The 20,987-nt window shown below is 33.8% G+C and overlaps 3 protein-coding genes and 1 non-coding gene across 5 annotated transcripts; 3 read left to right on the top strand and 1 right to left on the bottom strand.

Moving 5' to 3' along the window:
• Positions 1–2,143: 2,143 nt before the first annotated feature.
• On the top strand, positions 2,144–5,163 carry LOC105632674 (protein LPA3). Of its 2 annotated transcripts, XM_089716001.1 has the most exons (9): positions 2,144–2,297; positions 2,376–2,516; positions 2,616–2,663; positions 2,742–2,781; positions 2,856–2,956; positions 4,057–4,249; positions 4,324–4,422; positions 4,667–4,784; positions 4,903–5,163. In XM_089716001.1, the coding sequence occupies exons 1-9, from the start codon at positions 2,223–2,225 to the stop codon at positions 5,021–5,023; spliced, it is 936 nt and encodes a 311-aa protein (XP_089572127.1). In that variant the 5' UTR covers positions 2,144–2,222; the 3' UTR covers positions 5,024–5,163. The 2 variants fall into 2 exon arrangements, with proteins under 2 accessions (XP_089572127.1, XP_089572128.1); XM_089716002.1 differs by lacking the exon at positions 4,903–5,163 and having other exon boundaries at positions 4,659–4,742.
• Positions 5,164–9,194: 4,031 nt separating this feature from the next.
• Positions 9,195–9,301, bottom strand: LOC149492820 (small nucleolar RNA R71). The gene has a single exon (XR_016319017.1). It is a non-coding gene; the product is annotated as a small nucleolar RNA R71 (small nucleolar RNA).
• A 601-nt stretch (positions 9,302–9,902) lies between these two features.
• On the top strand, positions 9,903–13,837 carry LOC149492819 (uncharacterized). The gene is made up of 4 exons (XM_089715960.1): positions 9,903–11,160; positions 11,993–12,079; positions 12,200–12,422; positions 13,048–13,837. The coding sequence occupies exons 1-4, from the start codon at positions 9,903–9,905 to the stop codon at positions 13,835–13,837; spliced, it is 2,358 nt and encodes a 785-aa protein (XP_089572086.1).
• An 819-nt stretch (positions 13,838–14,656) lies between these two features.
• LOC149492818 (uncharacterized) lies at positions 14,657–18,186 on the top strand. The gene is made up of 4 exons (XM_089715959.1): positions 14,657–15,179; positions 15,284–16,524; positions 16,914–17,921; positions 18,025–18,186. The coding sequence occupies exons 1-4, from the start codon at positions 14,657–14,659 to the stop codon at positions 18,184–18,186; spliced, it is 2,934 nt and encodes a 977-aa protein (XP_089572085.1).
• The last annotated feature ends 2,801 nt before the right edge of the window (positions 18,187–20,987 follow it).

Raw genomic sequence — 20,987 nt, 5'->3', positions numbered from 1 at the left:
CAAGCCATTATTCTTTTACTTTAATTAGAAAAGCTTATGAGAAAAAATATATATAATATATTTTTTAAAGGGTATTATTATATTATTGGAATAAAAAAACTAAACTACACTTATAAATTTAAAAGGCTTGAAAATTTAAATAGGTTTACCTTAAATCATTTTTATCTATAATACTTTCAATTATTTTTAATATAGTAAAAAGTGAAGTTATGAATGAAAATTTTTCGAAAAGTATAATATATAGCGAACTTGAGCAACCCGCGCAATGTGCAGGCCTTCATCTAGTATTTATAAAAGTGTAAATATATAGCAAATAGAACAATCCGCGCAAGTCAATATATTGATCATTTTGCAAGAATTTGGAAAAAAATATTTTAATTTTATTTTTTTGTATATTAGTAAGTACAATATTGGATATTTGGATTCTTGAAAATAATTATTAATTATAATTAAAATAATTATTAATTATATAACTTTCGCATGCGAAGCGTGAGAAGACGACTAGTAAATATATAATTTCTAAAGTCTAATGCTTATACGGCAACATATGAAAAATATAAAAGTGATGATGTGACATTTTAGTTTTTCATTATAATTAATTTTTTTATTAAGTAAAGAAGTTATAAATTTATAAATCTAATGGGGATTTTATTATAATTAATATTTTTGCATTTAATAAATATTAAATTTTTTATTAAATAGTTTTTTCTGTAAAAAAACTAATAAAGTTGTAATAAAGTCATATTTAATAAAAATTAATTAAATAATATAGTTACGTTAACAAATAATTAAAATACTAATTTCAACTCATCAAAATTTATTCCATTAAAATTTATTTCATTAAAATTAAATATTTTTACACCTCATTTAATTTGAATATATGAGACTTTCAAAGAAAAAAATAAATAATTAACTAAATATATCAGTTGAATTACAATAATTTACTTACAATAATTAATTGTGTTAATTAATATTTTAGTTCATTACTTGAGAATTTCTAAAAGAGCATTTAATTTTACCTTTCATGATTTAATAAAAAATATAAGCAAATTATTTAAATTAAATCAACATAAATACGAATTACAATAATTTTTTTGAAAATAACATTCAATTTAATAAAGAAAAATAGAAAATTATACAATCTGCACATTGTGTGCAGGTACATGACTAGGTTTTATAATAAAGATGTTTGACTCAAGTTGAGTCTGACTCAACTAAAATTTTGATAGGTAGAATATCCGGTGCCCTTAATAATTTTTTATTGGTTAGATGAGAGATATTAAATTTGAATTTGAAATACACTCTCTTATCTACTTTAATGATGGAAATCTAAGACAATTTTAATTGATGTAGAGAGAGAAATTTTAAATTTAAAAAATTGACATTCTCTCTCCTAATTTAATAATGACTATCTAACATTAAAAAAAAAAAAAAGAGAATTATTTGATGGGAGCTATAATTATTAAGCAAGTAGTAGTTTTTTTTTTTTCATCTTCCTTGGTTATGGCCTGTGTTGACCAAAAATAAGTTTATTTGTTTTTTTTCTTCGTTGGTTATAACACATGTTGGCCAAAATATAGGGGCAAAATGAAAAAAAAAAAAAGGAGAAAAGATAAAAAACAATTAAAACAGTTATCCTCACATAATTAATATTCCTCGTATAAAAGGTTGTTGATATCTTATGATCGAGGATATAGATAACTGGAGTAGAATATTGTATTAATTATCAATTAGAAGATAAAATTTTTGTCGCATTCATATTAATTTTTTTTTAAATCAACTTCATCTCACATCTCTTTCATAAGCGGTAGTATATTAGATATTATTATTTCGAGACACAATAAAATTAAATAGGGATTAGTGGTACAGATGATATGTGAGTGTGTTATCTAGAGGAGAGACATGAGTTTAATCATTTTTATGTATGACATGCAAAGGAATCACATTTTTCAATAGAAATAATGATTGCAAATAAAATCATATTTATTTTAGTTATAAAGTGCAACTAGGTAAACGCGCAATCAAAAATAATTCTTATTGAATCATTCTCAATTTGAACCGTTTAGCTTGCTCCTATTTTTATTGTTAAATATTTTATATTTCAAATTATAAATATTGGTATGAGTTGGCGGCTAACCTTCGAGCCGTGGAACCCGAGCCGTGCATCACTGCTGCCCAATAATGCGCACCATCATCGTCCTCTATTCTGTGTGGTTCAAAATATGCCGTTATCCAACAGCGTATTTGGCGCCTCTGCTCCGTTGGCAACCCCATGGTTGGCAAAACCAAAGCTGAGAGTAAGAGATATTACCAATTGAATCGAACCGAACACAATCAATTCCTTTCTCACTTTATTTTTTTTGTTAAATATGTAGAATGATCGACACCATCTTCTTCATACTAAAAGAATCATTCCCCAACTTATAACTTACTCTGTTTCAAGAAATGGCAGTTCCTCTTCCTCTCTTGAACTCGATGTGCCATTTCCCAATGATTATCAGGAGCTTCTTCGACAAGTAAGTTTTCATTATATATTCTATTTATTACTCCGTTTGTTTTATTAGAAATTAGAAATAATTACAGTTGAAAAGAAAGTGTTTATTACCTTCTAACAGGCCAAGAAAGCAAGCAATTTGGCTATGGAGAACAACAAACAGTTGATGGTTAAGTATTTACCAAAATAATTATTGATACTTATATTGAATCACTAATAGACTGTTAACCCAAAATCTGTATAACAGGAGATTGAATTCCCAACTGCTGGACTTGAATCTGTGCCAGGTTCTATTTATTTTCATTTTTGATTTTCTTTATGCATATATCATGAAAATTGACATGTTAAATTCTCTTATCAGGTGATGGGGAAGGGGGTATAGAAATGACTGAGAGTATGCAGTTCATTCGGGAATTTTGTGACCAATTTGTAATTCCAGAGAAAGTTACACGAACTAGAGTAGTAAGTATTTACCCATTGTTTGTTATAAATAAATTTTGGTTTAGTTATATGTTGAATTCCATAAAATTTAGCTTTTGGGACACTAATTTTTTCATTTATACCAAACATGAGAACACGAAGTTACAAGAAATAAAACTAATAAGACAAAATTTTGTGGACTTATTAGTTTTATTTCCTGTTTCATTTGATCAATAAATCATTATGGTGCGAGTTCAACTTGTTGAGAACCATGATGTTAGAACATGCAGGGAAAAAAATATAGAAGGGTAATTTTGTTTTAACAATTTGGGTTGTTTAATTTTGTGGTAGAATTTGGTTTCCTTTGGTTACCAAATCACTATGGTGCTTGAAGAGAGGGTTTGTTATGGATTTTTACCCATGCTGTACATAAATGACAAGCATAACTTCTGCAAATTGTACAGCAGTTCCAAAGGGCTTAATTGTATGTGATATTTGTAATGGAACAAATACATTATGTAGAACTGCTTCGAAACATGTTTTTGTAGAAGAATTTTGAAGCTTTATAATTATGGACTGTTTTAGCCCTAATCTGATGAAGCTGTCTACAAATGTAGCCTTAGAGGGTATCAGTAACAGTAATATAGCCTCAAAAAAGGTCATACTATTGTTCAAAACTATATTTGATGATGCTTTTCAAGAGTGATAACACTTGTGAAATTCATGTTATGGTGGGTTTCGTGATAGTTAGGATTATGGTGGGTTAGCAGTGATAAGTTAACATATTTCAATCATATTTCATAGTTTGTTCAAACATTTACCAGGGCTGTCAAAAGCTCTATCAAGTCTAGCTACTTTTTGGTTTTATTATGAAAAATTTTACCTGACTCCTTGTCCATGTCACCTACTCATAATTATCATCTATCTTGGATGTTGCTGTGTTTTTCCCATTGTTATTAGTTAAACTCAGGCAAAATCTCTTACCTTACTTCACGTCCATGTCACCTACTCATAATTGTCACCTAGCCTGGGTGCTGCCTTAGCGTAAATTGTTAAGCTTAGGAAAATCTGGTCGATCTATCTTTTATTGTAATTTTGTTTTTTTTTCAATGATTTAAAATCTGTAAATCAATTTGTTCCAGTTTTTTCCTGAAGCAAACGAAGTTAAATTTGCAAGACAAACAGTTTTTGAAGGATCTTCCCTTAAGCTGGACTATTTGACAAAACCATCATTTTTTGAGGATTTTGGTTTTGTTGAGAAAGTCAGAATGAAAGATCGTGTGAAGCCAGAAGATGAGTTATTCCTGGTTGCCTACCCCTATTTTAATGTCAATGGTAGCTTCAAACTTGTTATCTTCAGAACTTGATCTCCACTTTATCTACATTTTTCCAATTCATCTGCATCTCAGAAATGCTTGTGGTGGAAGAGCTTTACAAAGAAGCTGTTGTGAACACAACACGGAAACTGATCATATTCAATGGAGAACTTGATCGTATAAGATCTGGCTGTATCCTTGTAATGCTAGTTTTTTTAATCTGCTAGATTTTAGATTCTAGTTTATCTTTTCAATGCACTTATAGCCAACCGTTTTGCTCTTTCATTAATCTCCATAATAGAAAGCCTTGTTTTAATCACAACTCTAGTCATAAATTTTATTTTACTTCATTTTATTTTCTATAAAAGAGATTTATATTGAGATGAGTCATGCGTCTTATGTTTCTCAAACTAAAGTTGTCCTTGAAGGAAATAAGATTATCCACCCTTCTTTTATCCTAAGCTGGCTTCTCTTTCCAAGACTCTATTCCCAATGATGGAAACTGTCTATTATATTCACAACTTCAAGGGATTCAATGGGGGAACTCTTTTCAGGTTTGCTGGTTATATACAATCTTCCTTGCTAGTTAGTATTGCCTACAAGTTATGGCTGTTTTGCTTAACTGAAGAGTCAATACAATATTATTAATTTCTATTTCTGTTTGGACATTAGGTGCTACCCAGGTCCTTGGAAAGTCCTTAGGAAAGTGAAGAATGCCTACATTTGTTTGCATCAGCAGGAAGTTATGCCATCCCTTAAGGAAGTTGCGCTTGATATTCTCCCATCAGTTTGAGAATTTGTTACTTATCTCATTTATTAATCTTATGGATTCTTTTGTTTTTAGTATTTATAAGAAAATTTGATCTCCAGATTATGATATTGATACTAATATGAAATCTATTAATCTATTTCCGATGAACACAAATTTCTTTAGCTTCCTCCAACAATGAATGTACTCAAAATAGAGACAGTATGCTCTATATAGATATTGCAAAACAATACCATTAATCTTATTAGAATGGGCCCTTAGCGTAATCATGAGTGGTTTTGTTATAGTTAAGAACGTTGATACAGTTCAAGAAAAATAGAAGAAGATATTTGAGATGAAGTTGGAAAAAACAATTGTATTAATAATCAACTGAAGCTGTCCTCTGTGATTCCAAGGAAGAAGAAATAGAAATTAATAAGAAGGATAAGATAATGGTGTTAGGCCTCAGGCACCACTTGCCTCAGCTCTGATACCACTTGTTTGGCCTTTTCAATCAATTAAGAGAAAATTGACACAACGAAAAAATAGAAATGGGACACATAGAAATTTACATGGTTCACCCTCAACTGTTTAGGGCTACGTCCACGGGACAAACTCCAAATAATTCTTCCATTATTAAAATAGTAGGTACACAGAGAGTAATATAAAAATAGTGACACTCAAAGTGTTTTCCAAAAACACTCTATAATAATTTCCTCACTATTTTTTCCCTCCCTAGTTTTAGGAAACCCTTCCTAAAGATAACTCTCTCTACATTTTTTTTTCTTCTTTCTACCGTGTTTAGATATAAATCCTCTCCTCTATTTATAGGACAAGAAGATGCGAGAATGAGCTGTACAATACAAATTGCACATGTGGAAAGTAAAATCGCCGCCTACCTTCATTATTTTCTTCCTTCCTTTGTTGAACTTGTTGCTTCTTTATTTCAAAGTGTGTGGGTCCCACTTGAGTGGGCACCGGCATAACAAATGGCTGAATCAGCCCCCAAGCCTTTGCCCATGCCGATTGCTCTGCCCAAAATAACTGAATTGTACCAGGATGCCTTTCTCTCTCATCTTCATTCTTTAAACAGGTTGTTCATGAGGAATCTGCTTACATGCCTCTATTTCTTGGTACCCAATTCTGTATTTGGAATTCCCTTTGATGCCCTTAGCAAGTTTTCCCCTTCTAGAATATACCAGGAATGGTTTAGGATCAGGAGCCTTTCTATCATTACATGCTGCTCGACAAACAGCCCTGTCCTCAAGGCGGAAGTGGGGGAACTGAACTGAGAAATCAGACTCATCCACCCAAGTTGCCTCTTCTTCACTCTACCCTTGCCATTGTATCAGCACTTGAGTTTTCTGTAAATCACCATCTTGCACAAATCTTCTTTGACATAATTTCCAACATAGGTCCTTCTTGCACCTCCAACCCTTCGGGTAAACTCTCAACAACAGAATGATCACCAACAACTCTCTTCAGTTGAGAAACATGGAACACGAGGTGAATCTTGGATGTTGAAGGGAGTTTCAACTTGTATGCAACTGCTCCCATTTTTTCAATGACTTCGAAGGGTCCAAAGTAGCATGCAGATAATTTAGCATTGACTCGCATAGCCACGGATTGCTGATGGTGGGGACGTAGCTTTAAAAACACCTTACCACCAACAAAACATTGGAGATCCCTACGATGCTTATTGGCATATTTAATTATAAGCTGCTGGGCTTGATGCCAGTTGTAACGCAGCAGCCTTTGTATTTCATCCCGACTTTGTAGGTGCTAGGGAAGGGCTTCAACTCTTGTTTCGCCTAGCAGGTAGTGTTGGATATCGGGGAAGGTCTTTCATAAATAGCCTCGAAATGTGTTCTCTTTATAACACCTTGGAAATTTGTGTAATACCAGAGTTCAGCCTAGTAGAGCCACTTCGACCAAGTTTTAGGCTGCTTAGAGGAGAAACATCAAAAGTATGATTCTAGACTACGGTTGAGTACTTTAGTCTGGCCATCACTTTGTGGATGATAAGAAGAAGTGAAGGATAGCTGGATACCTTGTAAATGGAACAACTTGATAGCCTCGCAAAGCGGGCAAATTTTGTTATGTTATTTTCATATAATTTGCATGAATGCATGAAGTTTTTATGTATTTTACGTTTGTTCGCATTGTTTTTGTTTCAAAGTGATTATAGGAACACAATTGGAACAAAGGAATAAAAAGGCTTGCTTTATATAGAAAAAAGACCAAGAAGTTGATTAAAAATAGAAGAAGTTCCTAAACCAGCCTTCGCGTCGCGAAGGAGGTCACAACAAGAAGAAAGCCCAATCGCGAGCGCTACCTGAGGCCGCGCGCGCAACTTACATACCAGAAGACTCAGCAGGCACCAAAAACGCAAGTCACAAGCGCGACAACCATATGCGTGAGCACGAGAAGCACTCCAGCAAGTCAGAGAGTTTACAAACAAAAGTCGCAAGCGTGAGAAGCACCCTTGAGAGACAAAGACCTTTAAAGCAAAAGTCGCGAGCGCGACCTTGAACCTCGCGAGCGCGAGTCGTGTTTCCAGGAGACGTAATTGCTGCCTTTTCATCAGAAAAACATGTCTTCCCATGCATGGGTCGGGACTCTTCCCAAAAGAAGTCACCTGAAGCACCTTTTGGCCAACAGATCACCATCATAACCAACATCATTCTCCTCTTCTATAAATAGCAATCAAAGTGAAGGAAGAAGATATTCAGATTCAGATATAGATTCAGATTAAGACTCTGAAGATATTCAGATTTAGATTGTGTAAAACTAGAGAAGTGTGATAGTAGTACTTAGAGCAAGTTGACGAGAGTCACTTGTTATTAATTGTGCCAAGAACATCAAGAAGTTCCTCGAGGTGTGACGCCCTCCGGAGGCTTGAGTTTGATTACTTTTTTCTCTTGTTTTATAAACTTATTGTATGTTGTTCTTCACAACCTTTCTATGCAAAGCAACAATTTCAATTGGTATCATTCAATAAAAGTTCCTTAAGTTATCTTTTAATCTTTGTTTAATCAAGGTTACTAAATTATATTCTCAGAAGGAAATAGTTTAGTGAAGATCAAAGAGATTTAATTCACTTAGTTGAATTTTCATATGCATATTTCACTTATTTTGTCAAAGTTAAATATGTCTTATTGAAATAATCAAAGAATAAGTACTAGGTTTAATATTTAACAGAATAAGGTATTTATTATAAGTAGAAATACATATAATAGATAGAATAATTCTATACCGAGAGGTTGAATTATATCATATCATAAGTAATTAAAGAATAATTTATTGTAAGTTTCAAGCTTTGGCATAGAAGGAGAAAATCCTCTGTATGATTAATTATTGTAAGTATACTACTACACACTTATCTATAGAATTAATAATAATTAGTTTTAGTATAACTAGAAATTTAATCAAAATTTTTCATATTCATATTCATATTTCTGTAGACATACCATTAAGAATAAAGTAGTAAAGTGGACTTAACCCGTTCCTCGTGGGATCAATCTTTTTATTACTACGTTGCGATCCGTATACTTGCGGGAACTCAAAAGAGACGCAACAAGTTTTTGGCTCCGTTGCCGGGGAACGGTGTTCTGTTATTTAACGAAATATTCTTATATGTGATTTACAGCTTATTTTATTAAAGATACCTACTTATTAATTTTTTTTGATTTTGCAGGAGCACATAATTTACATACCTCATATGCCAAGTACCAGATCTTCGAATAGTGAATTAAAAGATTATCAGCCTAAGATTGAACAGTTTCTTTCACAACAGAAGAAGAAAAAGAAAAGACGAAATTCAAGAGTTATGGCTAAGGGAAATCCACCACAGAGTTTGATGGACTATGTCACTCCAAGTTTAAATGGTTCACAAAAAGGAGTAGTACGTCCACCCGTAAATGCTAACCAGTTTGAGATTAAACCTACTTTATTACAAATGATCCAAAATAGTGTTCAATTTTACGGATTACCGAATGAGGATCTTAACTCGCACATAGCCAGTTTTCTTGAGATCTGTGATACATTTAAGATGAATTCAGTACCAGCAGATGCTATTAAGTTACGTCTATTTCCTTTCACATTGAAAGATAAGGCAAAAGCTTGGTTGAATTCATTACCACCAAATTCTATCACCACTTGGAAACAACTAGCCCAAGCTTTCCTGTCTAAATACTTCCCACTAGCAAAAACCGCTAGGCTTATCAAATAAATAACCTCATTTACCCAACATGAAAATCAATCCCTATATGAGGCATGGGATCGCTATAAAGAACTCCAATGAGTTTGCCCACACCATGGCCTTCCCCAAAATATATTGATTCAAACTTTCTACAATGGGGTTACTCCTTCTACATGAGGAACTATAGATGCTATGGCAGGAGGATCATTAATAAAGAAGACTACTAATGATGCAATTGAGTTACAAGAAGAGATGGCCAACAATAATAGCATATGGCCAACCGAAAGAACTCAGGTAAGTCATTCTACTATTAATAATGAATCATCTTCTACTTCTTCCTCAAAGAATTCGGTAAAGAAAGTGCATGAATTAGATCCCTTAACTATGATGCAAGCACAGATTTCTGCTTTGTCATATAAAATTGATAACTTAAATATGAGTAAATCAACATCTATTATTTGTGACAATTATGGTCAAAATGGGCATGTGTCGAATGAATGTAATTATAAGCATCCGGTTATCGAGGAACAAGTGAATTATGTTCAAGGACAAGTTCGCAGTCCATACTCGAATACTTATAATGCTGAAAATTGAAATTATCATAATTCTTTTTGGAGAAACCATGATAATCAAGATAGGGGCAATCAAGTTAGTCAATCTCAAGATAGACTAGGACAATTGACTAGTAAAATTGATAAATTTTTGGATGGAATTAACCAGAAAATGAGTAGTCAAGACGATAGTTTTAAATGGTTAGAATCAAAGTTTGACAAGTTATTCAAAAACCATTCATCATCCATACATAACTTGGAGGTACAAGTAGGGCAGCTTGCAAATGCTATTTCCTCACGTGAAGTGGGAAATCTTCCTAGTAATACAGAAAAGAATCCTAGGGAAAATGTAAGTGCCATTGCTTTACGAATTGGAAAAATAGTAGATAAAATAGTTCCTTCGGGTATTGATGCTAATATTTTGAATAATGCAACTGTGAAGCCAATTTGTGAACCGAGCATTGAAGTAAATAGTGCAGGATCAAAAGAACAAGAAAAAGGAAAGGACAAGGAAAAGGATAATGTTAAGGCTTATCAATCTAGGCCACCTTTTCCACAAAGGTTAAAGAAGCAAGAGCAAGATAAGCAGTTCTTAATTTTTATTGATAAATTGAAAAATTTGCATATTAACATGTCACTCATGGAAGCTATTACACAAATTCCAAACTACAGGAAGTTTCTTAAAGAGTTGATCTCGAAGAAACGTAGTTGGGAAGACGTGTCAACAGTTACCCTAACTGAGGATTGTAGTTCCATAATCTCAAGTAAGTTACCTACTAAACTCAAGGATCCAGGAAGTTTCACTATACCATGCAAATTAGGTAAAGTAGATTTCCCTAGATGCCTTTGTGATTTAGGAGCAAGCATTAATTTGATGCCATTATCTCTCTTTAAGAAATTGGGTTTAGAAGATGAAGTTAAAAGAACTAATATGGTTTTACAACTTGCTAACCAATCTATTAAAAGATCCTATGGTATCATTGAGGATCTACTTGTTAAGGTTGACAAGTTTATTTTTCCAACTGATTTTGTCATACTTCATTTTGTTTATGATGAAAATTGTCCTCTTATTCTAGGAAGACCATTTATGAACACAGGGAGGGCATTAATTGATGTTTCAAAAGGAAAGTTAGTCCTTAGGATAGGTGATGATGTCATTGAATTTCATATAAACAAAGCCATGAAATATCCTATAGATGAAGGTAATTGCATGAGAATTGACATAGTTGATGCATGCATACAGGAAATTTTTGCCTTGGAAAATAGTGATAAATATGAAGAAGATAATGCAAATAATGAAGGAGAGGATTTTATAAATTTAAGACCTGAAATGTTACTTAGAGAACATGAGCCTTTGCCTCCATCAATTGAAAGTCCACCAATAGTAGACCTTAAAGAGTTACCTAGTCATCTACGATATGCTTTCTTAGGTAAAGATCACACACTTCCTGCAATTATTTCTAACAAATTAACTATAGATCAAGAAAATGACTTGTTAAAAATTGTTAGAAATAGGATTAAGAGTATAGGATGGCAAATTTCTGACCTTAAGGGGATAAGTCCAAATCGAGTCATGCATTACATCAATATTGAAGATGGACATATACCTAAGGCAGAAAGACAAAGGAGACTTAATCCTAACATGAAAGAAGTAGTGAAGAAAGAAATTATCAATTTGTTAGATGTAGGAATAATACACCCAATTTCAGATAGCCAATGGGTTAGTCCAATTCAATGTGTGACTAAAAAGGAGGAATGACTGTAGTAAAAAATGAAAATGGTGAACTAATTCCTACTAGGACCACTACAGGTTGGAGGGTATGTATTGATTATAGGAAACTCAATTCAGCTACAAGAAAATATCATTTTCCATTACCATTCATAGATCAAATGTTAGAAAGAATTGCTGGTCATGCTTTCTATTGTTTTCTCGATGGATATTCTGGATATTTTCAGATTTATATCTTTCCAAATGACCAAGAGAAAACCACATTTACTTGTCCATTTGGTACATTTGCATATAGACGAATGCCTTTTGGATTATGCAATGCACCTGCAACATTTCAACGTTGCATGACTGCAATTTTTAATGACTACATAGAGGAAATTATGGATGTATTCATGGATGACTTTTCTATTTATGGTGATTCATTTGAAAGTTGTTTGAAAAATTTAGATCTAGTATTGTCAAGATGTGAAAGTGCTAACTTGGTTTTAAATTGGGAAAATGCCACTTTTTGGTTGATGAGGGCATTGTTTTAGGGCACAAAATAAGTAAGGAAGGAATCCAAACAGATAGGGCAAAAATAGAAGCCATAGAAAAGTTACCTCCTCCTACTACGGTTAAAGGTATAAGATCTTTTCTAGGCCATGCAGGATTTTATAGAAGGTTTATAAAGAATTTATCTATCATTACTAAAGCTCTTACTAACTTACTTATTAAAGATGCATCTTTTGATTTTTCCCCAGATTGTTTGAAAGCATTTAATACTTTGAAGAATGCATTAGTAAGTGCACCTATTATGGCAAAACCTGATTGGGGATTACCATTTGAAATAATGTGTGATGCTAGTGATGTTGCTGTTGGTTGTGTTTTAGGACAAAGACATGATAAGAAATTGCATATGATATACTATGCTAGCCATGTTCTAACTAGTACTCAAATGAATTATACAACTACTAAGAAAGAAATGTTGGCTGTAGTATATGCATGTGATAAATTTCGATCATATTTGTTAGGAGCCAAAGTCATAATCTACACTGATCATTCTGCATTGAAATACCTATTTGCTAAGAAAGATGCAAAACCACGTCTTATTAGATGGGTATTATTATTGCAAGAATTTGACATTGAAATTAGAGACAAAAAGGGTTCTGAAAATTTAGTTGCTGATCATTTATCACATCTGGAAAATGAAGAAGGACCAATAGGAGAATCTACAGTTATAAATGAAAGTTTTCCTGATGAAAATTTAATGTTAGTACAACATGTTCACACACCTTGGTATGCTGACATTGCAAATTTTCTAGCCTCTAACATAATACCTCCAAATATGACTTATGCACAACGAAAGAAGTTCTATGCAGATGCTAAAAATTTCTTATGATGAACCATTCTTGTTTAAGATATGTATGGACGGTATGATTAGAAGGTGTGTAGGGGAAACAGAAATACAAGATATACTTATGCATTGTCACTCTAGTCCATATGGAGGGCATCATGGAGCAAATAGAACTGCTTCAAAGGTTTTGGAAAGTGGCTTTTATTGGCCTACTTTATTTCAAGATGCACGTATATTTGTCTCTCATTGTGATAGGTGTCAAAGGGTTGGCAACATAAGTCGGAAAGATGAAATGCCTTTATCCAACATACTTGAGGTAAAAATATTCGATGTATGGTGGATCGACTTTATGGGACCCTTCCCTGTTTCACAAGGTGAAAGTTATATCTTAGTAGCTGTCGACTATGTTTCCAAATGGGTGGAAGCACAAGCTTGTGTCACAAACAACGCCAATACAATGGTCAAATTCTTAAAAGCACTATTTACCAGATTTGGAGTTCCAAGGGCAATCATAAGTGACGGTGGTACGCACTTTTTAAATAGATCTTTTAAAAGCCTTTTGAAAAAATATGGAGTGCACCACAAAGTATCTACCCCATATCATCCACAAACTAGTGGTCAAGTGGAAATTTCAAATCGTGAGCTTAAGTGGATTTTGGAAAAAACTGTCAATTCATCACGGAAAGATTGGTCACTTAAGCTCGATAATGCACTTTGGGCATATAGAACGGCATTTAAGACACCAATTGGGATGTCTCCATACCGTTTAATTTATGGTAAGGCATGTCATCTACCCCTAGAATTAAAGTATAAGGCATATTGGGCAATAAAGTCTCTGAATTTTGATTTAAGCAAGGTCGGCTACAAAAGGAAACTTCAGTTAAATGAACTTGATGAGATCAGATTATTAGCATATGAAAATGCCAAGTTGTATAAGGAAAGAACTAAGAATGGCATGATAATAAGATTCGAATCAAATCATTTAAAGAAGGAGACAACGTGTTGTTATTTAATTCAAGACTACGCCTATTTCCTGGAAAGTTGAAGTCAAGATGGAGTGGACCATTTGAAGTAGTTAAAATTTCAGATCATCGAGCATTAGAATTGAAAAATCTATCTAATGGTTCCACATTTATGGTCAATGGACAAAGGTGTAAGCTTCATTTGGGTGATAAAATTAATGATCCACCACAAGTAACATTTTGAATCAACGCAATGGGCATGTATAATATCAATATCTAACTATATACTTTGTTTATTTTAATTTACTTTCTATTATTTGTAAAAAAAAAAAAAAAAAAAAAAAAAAAACTCATTAAAAGTCAAGCATGCAAGAAAGTTTATTTTTGCAGGGAATCGAATTCGCGAGCGCGAATACAGAAGGTGCGAGCACGATTGTTGTAAAAAAGAGACAGAAGGTTTTTCATCATCAATCGCGGTCGCGACAATAAAACAGTGCGAGCGCGAGTTCTCTGCAAAACAAGTCAGAAACGTTGAGATCCACTTTCGCGATCTCGATCATATCAAGCACGGGTGCGATTAGGGTACAACAGAACTCAGAGAGAACGGAGACAACCATTCGTGAGATGCGAATTGCAGACTCGATCGCGACTCCAGCAAATTACTGGCGCGACTGTCTAACGGTCAGAAACTCTCAACTGCCCTCTCACATTCAAATTCAACTCTTCTCCTTCCCAAGGCATTCAAACCTGTAAAAACTGCTAATACCCTTTCCAATCCAATCAAAACTCTTCCTTTTCAACTTCCCCATTAACCCTATCTTTCCCTAAAATCATCTATATAAGAGTTTCCATTCCCACTTTTTGTGTGTCTTCAACGCAAACTCTCCATCCAAGCCATCACAATGCCATTCAAACAAAAGGCCAAGAAGAATAAGGAAGGATCTTCTTCCTCTGCACCAGCAAAAAGGGATTTGGCTTCCAGGTATAAAGCTCCTTTCCCTATATATACTATGGAGGAAGGAGAACGTTTCACCCGTCTTGCCAAATGCAATTTCACAGGTATGTATCTTCTTGACCATAATTTTTTACAGAATACTGGCATTTTAGAGAAAGTTCAAGAATATTTGAAAACCCTGAACTTTGAAATATTTAGCCAATTGAAAATTCCTGAAAATGCTAAATTGAGTTTAGAATTATTGACTACCATTGACTGGGTAGATAACACTGAAATGGCCATCAAATTTAGAGTGGATGGAGAGGATTTAACTGTGGATTATGATAAAATGCACCAATGGATAGAATTCCCCAGAAATGGATTTGCTTCTAAATGGAAAGGTTGGAATGCGACTTCCGTTTGGGAAATGCTAACGGGTCAATCATCTTTTCCTCCTCGAAATGCTGGAAACAAATGGATTAAGGATGAGAGTATTTTATACCTGCATAAATATTTGTGTTATGCTTTGTTCGGACGAGTGGAAGCCTCCAAAGTCCAAACAAGGAATTTGTTTGTGTTGGAAACTATTTTGCAGGGAAAATAAGTAGATATTGCAGGCATAGTGCTCGATACAATATACAATGCCTCTCGTCATCAAAAATATTCTGGCTAGCTCATGGTGACAAAAATACCAGGTATTTTCACTCCTCAGCTTCTTCACGTAAAAAATTAAATTTCATCACAGGTATCCGTGATTCGAATGGTGTTTGGAAGGAAGATCCGAGGGATATGCATAATGTGTTTCTAGACTATTTCACTGATCTATTTACAGCCACTCCTGCTCAGTTTAGTTCTATTCTTGCACATGTCAATTCTCGAGTCTCTGAGTCTGATAATGACAGCCTTATGGCCCCTCTTCTTGATGAGGAGTTTCGTATGGCAGCCTTTCAAATGCACCCGGATAAAAGTCCTGGCCCTGACAGGTTTAACCCATGCTTCTTTCAAAAATTTTGGTCAGTCGTGGGTTCAGATGTTATTACCAGCTATAAACAGTGGATTGCGAAGGGCTCTTTTCCTGAATTGTTGAATGAGACTAACATTGTCCTAATCCCAAAACTTGATAATCCTGAGTTTGTGAAAGATTTGCGGCCAATTTCTTTATGTAATGTCTTGTATAAGATTGTGGCAAAGGTCTTAGCTAATCGGCTGAAGCATGTCTTAGGAAAAATTATCTCCCCATCTCAGTCAGCTTTTGTTCCTGGGAGGCTAATTACAGACAATGTCATTCTTGCTTTTGAAACAATACATTCTATGAAAGGTCGGGGGAGGAGTCAAGAACAGACAGTGGCCCTGAAGATTGATATCAGTAAGGCTTATGACCGTGTTGACTGGTCTTATCTAGAAGCTATAATGATAAGACTTGGTTTCCGTGCCAAGTTTATTCAGCTGATTTTGATGTGTATTACGACGGTCAGGTACCATGTGCTTGTTAATGGTCAAACTGTGGGTCCCATTATTCCATCTCGTGGGTTGAGACAAGGCTGCCCTCTATCTCCGTACTTATTTCTTCTGTGCTCTGAGGGACTTTCAGCTTTATTTATGCATACGGAGGCTATGGGGTCAATTCATGGGGTCGAATTTGTAGAGCTACTCCGAGGCTGTCTCACCTCTTATTTGCTGATGATAGTATTTTTTTTCTTTAAAGCTATGGCGGACGAAGCTACAGCGGTTGCAAATATCCTAAGACAGTATGAAGCAGCATCAGGACAGGGTATGAATTTGCAGAAATCAGGGGTTTTTTTTAGCTCTAATGTGGATGACTTGGTTAAAGAGCAGGTCTCTCAACCTTTAAATCATGGCAGATATCTAGGACTACCTTCCTTAGTAGGATGTAACAAGAAGGCAGTCTTTTCTTTTCTTCGTGATAGACTAAGAAAGGCTATTTTTCGATGGAGTCACAGACTTCTTTCCAGGGCGGGAAAGGAAGTAATGATTAAAACAGAAGCTCAGGCGATTCCATCCTACTGCATGAGTACTTTCCTTCTTCCTTCCTCCTCATGTGAAGAATTGCAAAGAATTATAAACTCCTTTTAGTGGGGTACATAGGGCTCGAATGGTAAAGGAATTCCTTGGCTATGTTGGGATCACATGTGTGTTGAAAAGGCTATGGGAGGCCTTGGCTTCAGACATTTATACTCTTTTAATTTGCCCTAGTTGGTAAACAGATTTGGCGACTTGTCACCGAGCCAAATACTCTTCTATGTTCAGTTCTCAGAGCAAAATATTTTCCCAGAGGGAATGTATTGGATGCGCCCTTAGGGCATAATCCCAGCCTTATATGGAGGACCATGGTCTCGGCTAAGTCATTTCTAAGAAGAGGGTATAGGTGGAGAATTGGTAACGGTTCAAACGTCAATATCTGGCATGAGCCGTGGCTACCAAACGATATTGATTTTTATCCGCATAGCCCTGTTGTTCCTGGTTTTGAGAATACGTCAGTTGGAGACCTCAGGCTGCTTAACGGTTGGAATGTGGATTTCATAGCCAGACTGTTTAGTTCAAAGGAGGTATCTCTGGTCCTCTCTATCCCTTTTACTAGAGCTACCCAGGAAGATAAACTAATATGGAACTTCTCTAGTTCAGGTAAATACCTTGTTAAATCAGGATACAAACTTGTCTTACCTCATTTTGTGGCGCCTGAAGTAAGCATAACTTCGCCAGTGTGGGCTAAATTATGGCAATTAGCAGCCCCTCCGAAGGTTAAGCATTGGTTATGGAGGGCATGTCGTAATATTTTGCCAACAAAATCTGTACTTTTTGGCAAGCGAATCACAGAGGATGACCATTGCCCATTTTGCGATGAAACAGAGACAATAATGCACATGCTATTCTTTTGTGAGAAAGCTCGGCTGTGTTGGACTCTAGCCCGGATTCCATTGGATGGATCTGCCATTGGGTTTATTGATCTATTGTCGGGGTTTATTGATCGGCACAGTGATGAGCACTGCTTGTTATTTGGTGTGTTGTGCTACTTTATCTGGTTTGATAGAAATCATCAGGTTTGGCAGCAAACTGATGTTGATCCGTACAACATTGTCATGGCAGCCACTAGCTTTCTTAGAGAATGGAAGAATGCGCAGATTAGTCGAAGCACTTCCTCTTCTCCGTCGGCTTCAGTTCTGACATGGGTTCCCCCTCCGACTGGAGCTGTGAAGTGCAACTTTGATGCAGCTGTCCATACGCACTACAAAAAAAACTTCAAATTGCGACCGATTTTTGCGACCGACAAAAGTCGGTCGCAATATGGATACCAATTTGCGACTGATTGGTAAACAGTCGCAGATTTTAGCGCGGAAAACTCGCGCGGGATTGCCTTTCAGTTTGCGACTGAATTACTGCGCATTTGCGACCGATTTTGAGACCGCTTTGCGACCAACTTTGTTTCTGTCGCAAAAATGGGCGCCTCAAAAAAAGGGACACAATCTGAGACCGAAATGAGATAAAATTGCGATCGATTTTTTGCGACCGCATATTTCAGTCTCAGATCGGTCGCAATTTTGGCGCATATTAAAACGACGTCGGACAATTAAAATTTGCAACCGATTTAAATGACATTTGCGACCGATTAGTCGGTCGCAAATATTAGGGCTTTAAACACGCCCTCTTCTTTTCCTTTTTTTCTTCTTTCTCTCTTCTCCTTCTCCTCTCCTCTCTTCTCCTCCGTCCGCAGCGCGCCTCCAGCCCTCCTGAGAACGCTCCAGCCACTGTGACGCCGCCACCGACGCTCCAGTCACTCCTCTACGGCGTTCGCCACCGTTTGGACAGCATTTGAGGTAAGCCGGTGACCATTTTATTTTTTTCCATTTTTTTTTTTTTTTTTGCGATTTTTGTGTTTTTTTCAATTTATTATTATTGTTACTGTTATTACTGTTAATATTATTAATATTGTTAATATTGTTAATGTTGTTACTGTTATTATTTTTTTCGAAATTTTTTTTTTGCGATTTTTGTGTTTTTTTTCAATTTATTATTATTGTTACTGTTATTATTGTTAATATTATTAATATTGTTAATATTGTTAATGTTGTTACTGTTATTATTTTTCAATTTATTATTATTGTTAATATTATTATTTCGATTTATTATTATTGTTACTGTGACTGTTTATTATAATTAATAACATTAATCAAATAATGGATTTATAATAATAAGATTAACTAATAAAATAAAATATAATTTCATTTCATTAAGATTAATTGCATTATCATTAAATCTTTATATATGTCCTGTAATTATAAAAAAAATTAATAAGGATTTGAATTGAATATATGAGAATTTCAAAATGAAAAAAAATAAATAATTATGTCAGTTGAATTAAAATAATTTAATTACAATAATAAATATTTCAATTTATTTGGCAGAAAAATGATCATATTTAAGTAATGATCATATAATATCATCTTTTGTTATTTAATGAAAACATATAAGTAAATTATTTAAATTAAAAAATACAAATTTAAATCGGCATTCATTTAAATTTATTAAAAATATATATATAATTATATCAATAATTATACATGAATAATTTATCTATGAAATTAGAATAAACCATCAATAATAGAGGGATGGAGTTGGTAAAAAATCATACGTACAAAGATTCCAAATAACATTAAAAAAGAATTCTTTAAAATATTTAAATAAAATTAATTAATTATAGAAATATAAAATTATAGTAATAAACAAACAACAAAAGATTCCCAAACGTAATTGGTTACCTGGATGAGGAAAGTATTGATTTTTGGGGGATTCTATTAGCATATTTACATCAATATGATAAATATTTTTTATTATTAATTTTTAATAATTGTTAAATTATGAAATAATGTGGCACCAACTCTTATTTAATAATTATGTCACTTTCAGAAATTATTTCGCAAGTCTAACCATCTTACGTCAAATATAAGATAAAAATACGTTGAACACAACAAATATATATATAATTTATTTGTCATTCTCAATAATAAACTTACTTGTCATTGTTGTTACAGTTGCATTGACAAAAGTGGTGTTTTGTTAATTTATTTTTTAATAATTTCCACCGTTTCTAATGGATAACGACAACTTGTTTGAAAATGCTTTCATTATATTTCAATTAAAATATTTTATAAAATAATTTTAACATTATAAGTTAAATAAAAAAAGAAAAAGTTAAACGGCTAGTTAACAAGAAAAGATAGAGGTGGGCTCATTGGGGCCCAATTTAATAAGGCGATGGTTTAAAGGGCCCAAAGAATTATGGGTTTTTATAAATACGCGTTGTTTAGTTATAGTAATTATCAACATGTACTTGCTCCACTACTGCCTAAGTTAAAATTAAAAAGAAACCCTCACTAGAATTGAATTTTGCGTATTAGGTTAATTGAAATTGAATTTAAATCAGGGTTGTGATAATTGTAATGAGTGCTGCAGTTTTTTATCCTAACGTGCAACTTTGTTGTGATAATTGTTGTTTGAGCAAGTCCTGTTAATGATGAGTTTGGATTGGAGGCCTAGTAGTGGCCATTTTGCCTTTGGAGAATGTTGATATGTTATAGAAGTGTTTATTGAAGTGTCTTTCTATTTGAGATTTGATAGTGTTGTGCCGAAATGCTGCCGAATTTTTTTCAATAAATTCAATATGTAGAATAGTACACTTACCTTTATATATATATATATATATATATATATATAACTTTACCAGATTCAGATCTAAAACTCAGAGCCTAAGGATTTAGATCTGCTAATTGGTATACATATAAAGCCTTCGTTTTATAATATATCATAGATAGTCTTGACATTGTGCCACTGAACCCGTTCCATTGAACCCGTGTAAGACCCATGAGTGAAGGGCAGTAAAAGGGTATAACCGGAGGGTATAACCGGACAGTTGTCATTAATATTTATGATATCTTCTAAAATGGATCCTTTATTATGTAGATCGGCTAGTAGTAATAGATCTGAAGACTCAGATAACTCCGAAATTAAAAGGGTAATAAATAGAAATGAATTAATTTTACAAGATTTTAGTAAAGCTATTCATGAATGGGAAATTCCTAAAGTTGATAAAGAACAAATTTATAAAATTTCTAAATTTAATTTATTTAAAACTGATTATGTTATTAAAACCGAAGAAAGAGATTTTCAATTAAGTAAACCTTTTGAAAGGATCACTCTTTTGTCTTCTAAAACTTTGCAACATCATAAAAGTAAAAAATATAAATATATTCATATCGGATTAATTCAAGTAGGTATAAAACCTT

The sequence above is a fragment of the Jatropha curcas genome, chromosome 11 (genome assembly GCF_041381405.1).
Source record: "Jatropha curcas cultivar XTBG-Jc1 chromosome 11, XTBG_Jcur_1.0, whole genome shotgun sequence".
Lineage (NCBI taxonomy): Eukaryota > Viridiplantae > Streptophyta > Magnoliopsida > Malpighiales > Euphorbiaceae > Jatropha > Jatropha curcas.
This window is presented reverse-complemented; position numbering and strand designations above follow the sequence as displayed.

Bases quoted from the DNA above. Each gene is read 5' to 3' on its own strand.
- LOC105632674 (XM_089716001.1), top strand. From the start codon at position 2,223: ATGCCGTTATCCAACAGCGTATTTGGCGCCTCTGCTCCGTTGGCAACC. The intron at 2,298-2,375 runs GTAAGAGATATT...TTAAATATGTAG, and splicing joins TGGCAAAACCAAAGCTGAGA to AATGATCGACACCATCTTCT. The intron at 2,782-2,855 runs GTTCTATTTATT...TTCTCTTATCAG, and splicing joins TGGACTTGAATCTGTGCCAG to GTGATGGGGAAGGGGGTATA.
- LOC149492819 (XM_089715960.1), top strand. From the start codon at position 9,903: ATGAGTAGTCAAGACGATAGTTTTAAATGGTTAGAATCAAAGTTTGAC. The intron at 11,161-11,992 runs GTAAAGATCACA...GCATTGTTTTAG, and splicing joins TCTACGATATGCTTTCTTAG to GGCACAAAATAAGTAAGGAA. The intron at 12,423-13,047 runs GTTGGCTGTAGT...TCATTGTGATAG, and splicing joins ACAACTACTAAGAAAGAAAT to GTGTCAAAGGGTTGGCAACA.
- LOC149492818 (XM_089715959.1), top strand. From the start codon at position 14,657: ATGCCATTCAAACAAAAGGCCAAGAAGAATAAGGAAGGATCTTCTTCC. The intron at 15,180-15,283 runs GTATTTTATACC...ACTATTTTGCAG, and splicing joins CAAATGGATTAAGGATGAGA to GGAAAATAAGTAGATATTGC. The intron at 16,525-16,913 runs GTCTCTCAACCT...GTTGGTAAACAG, and splicing joins ATGACTTGGTTAAAGAGCAG to ATTTGGCGACTTGTCACCGA.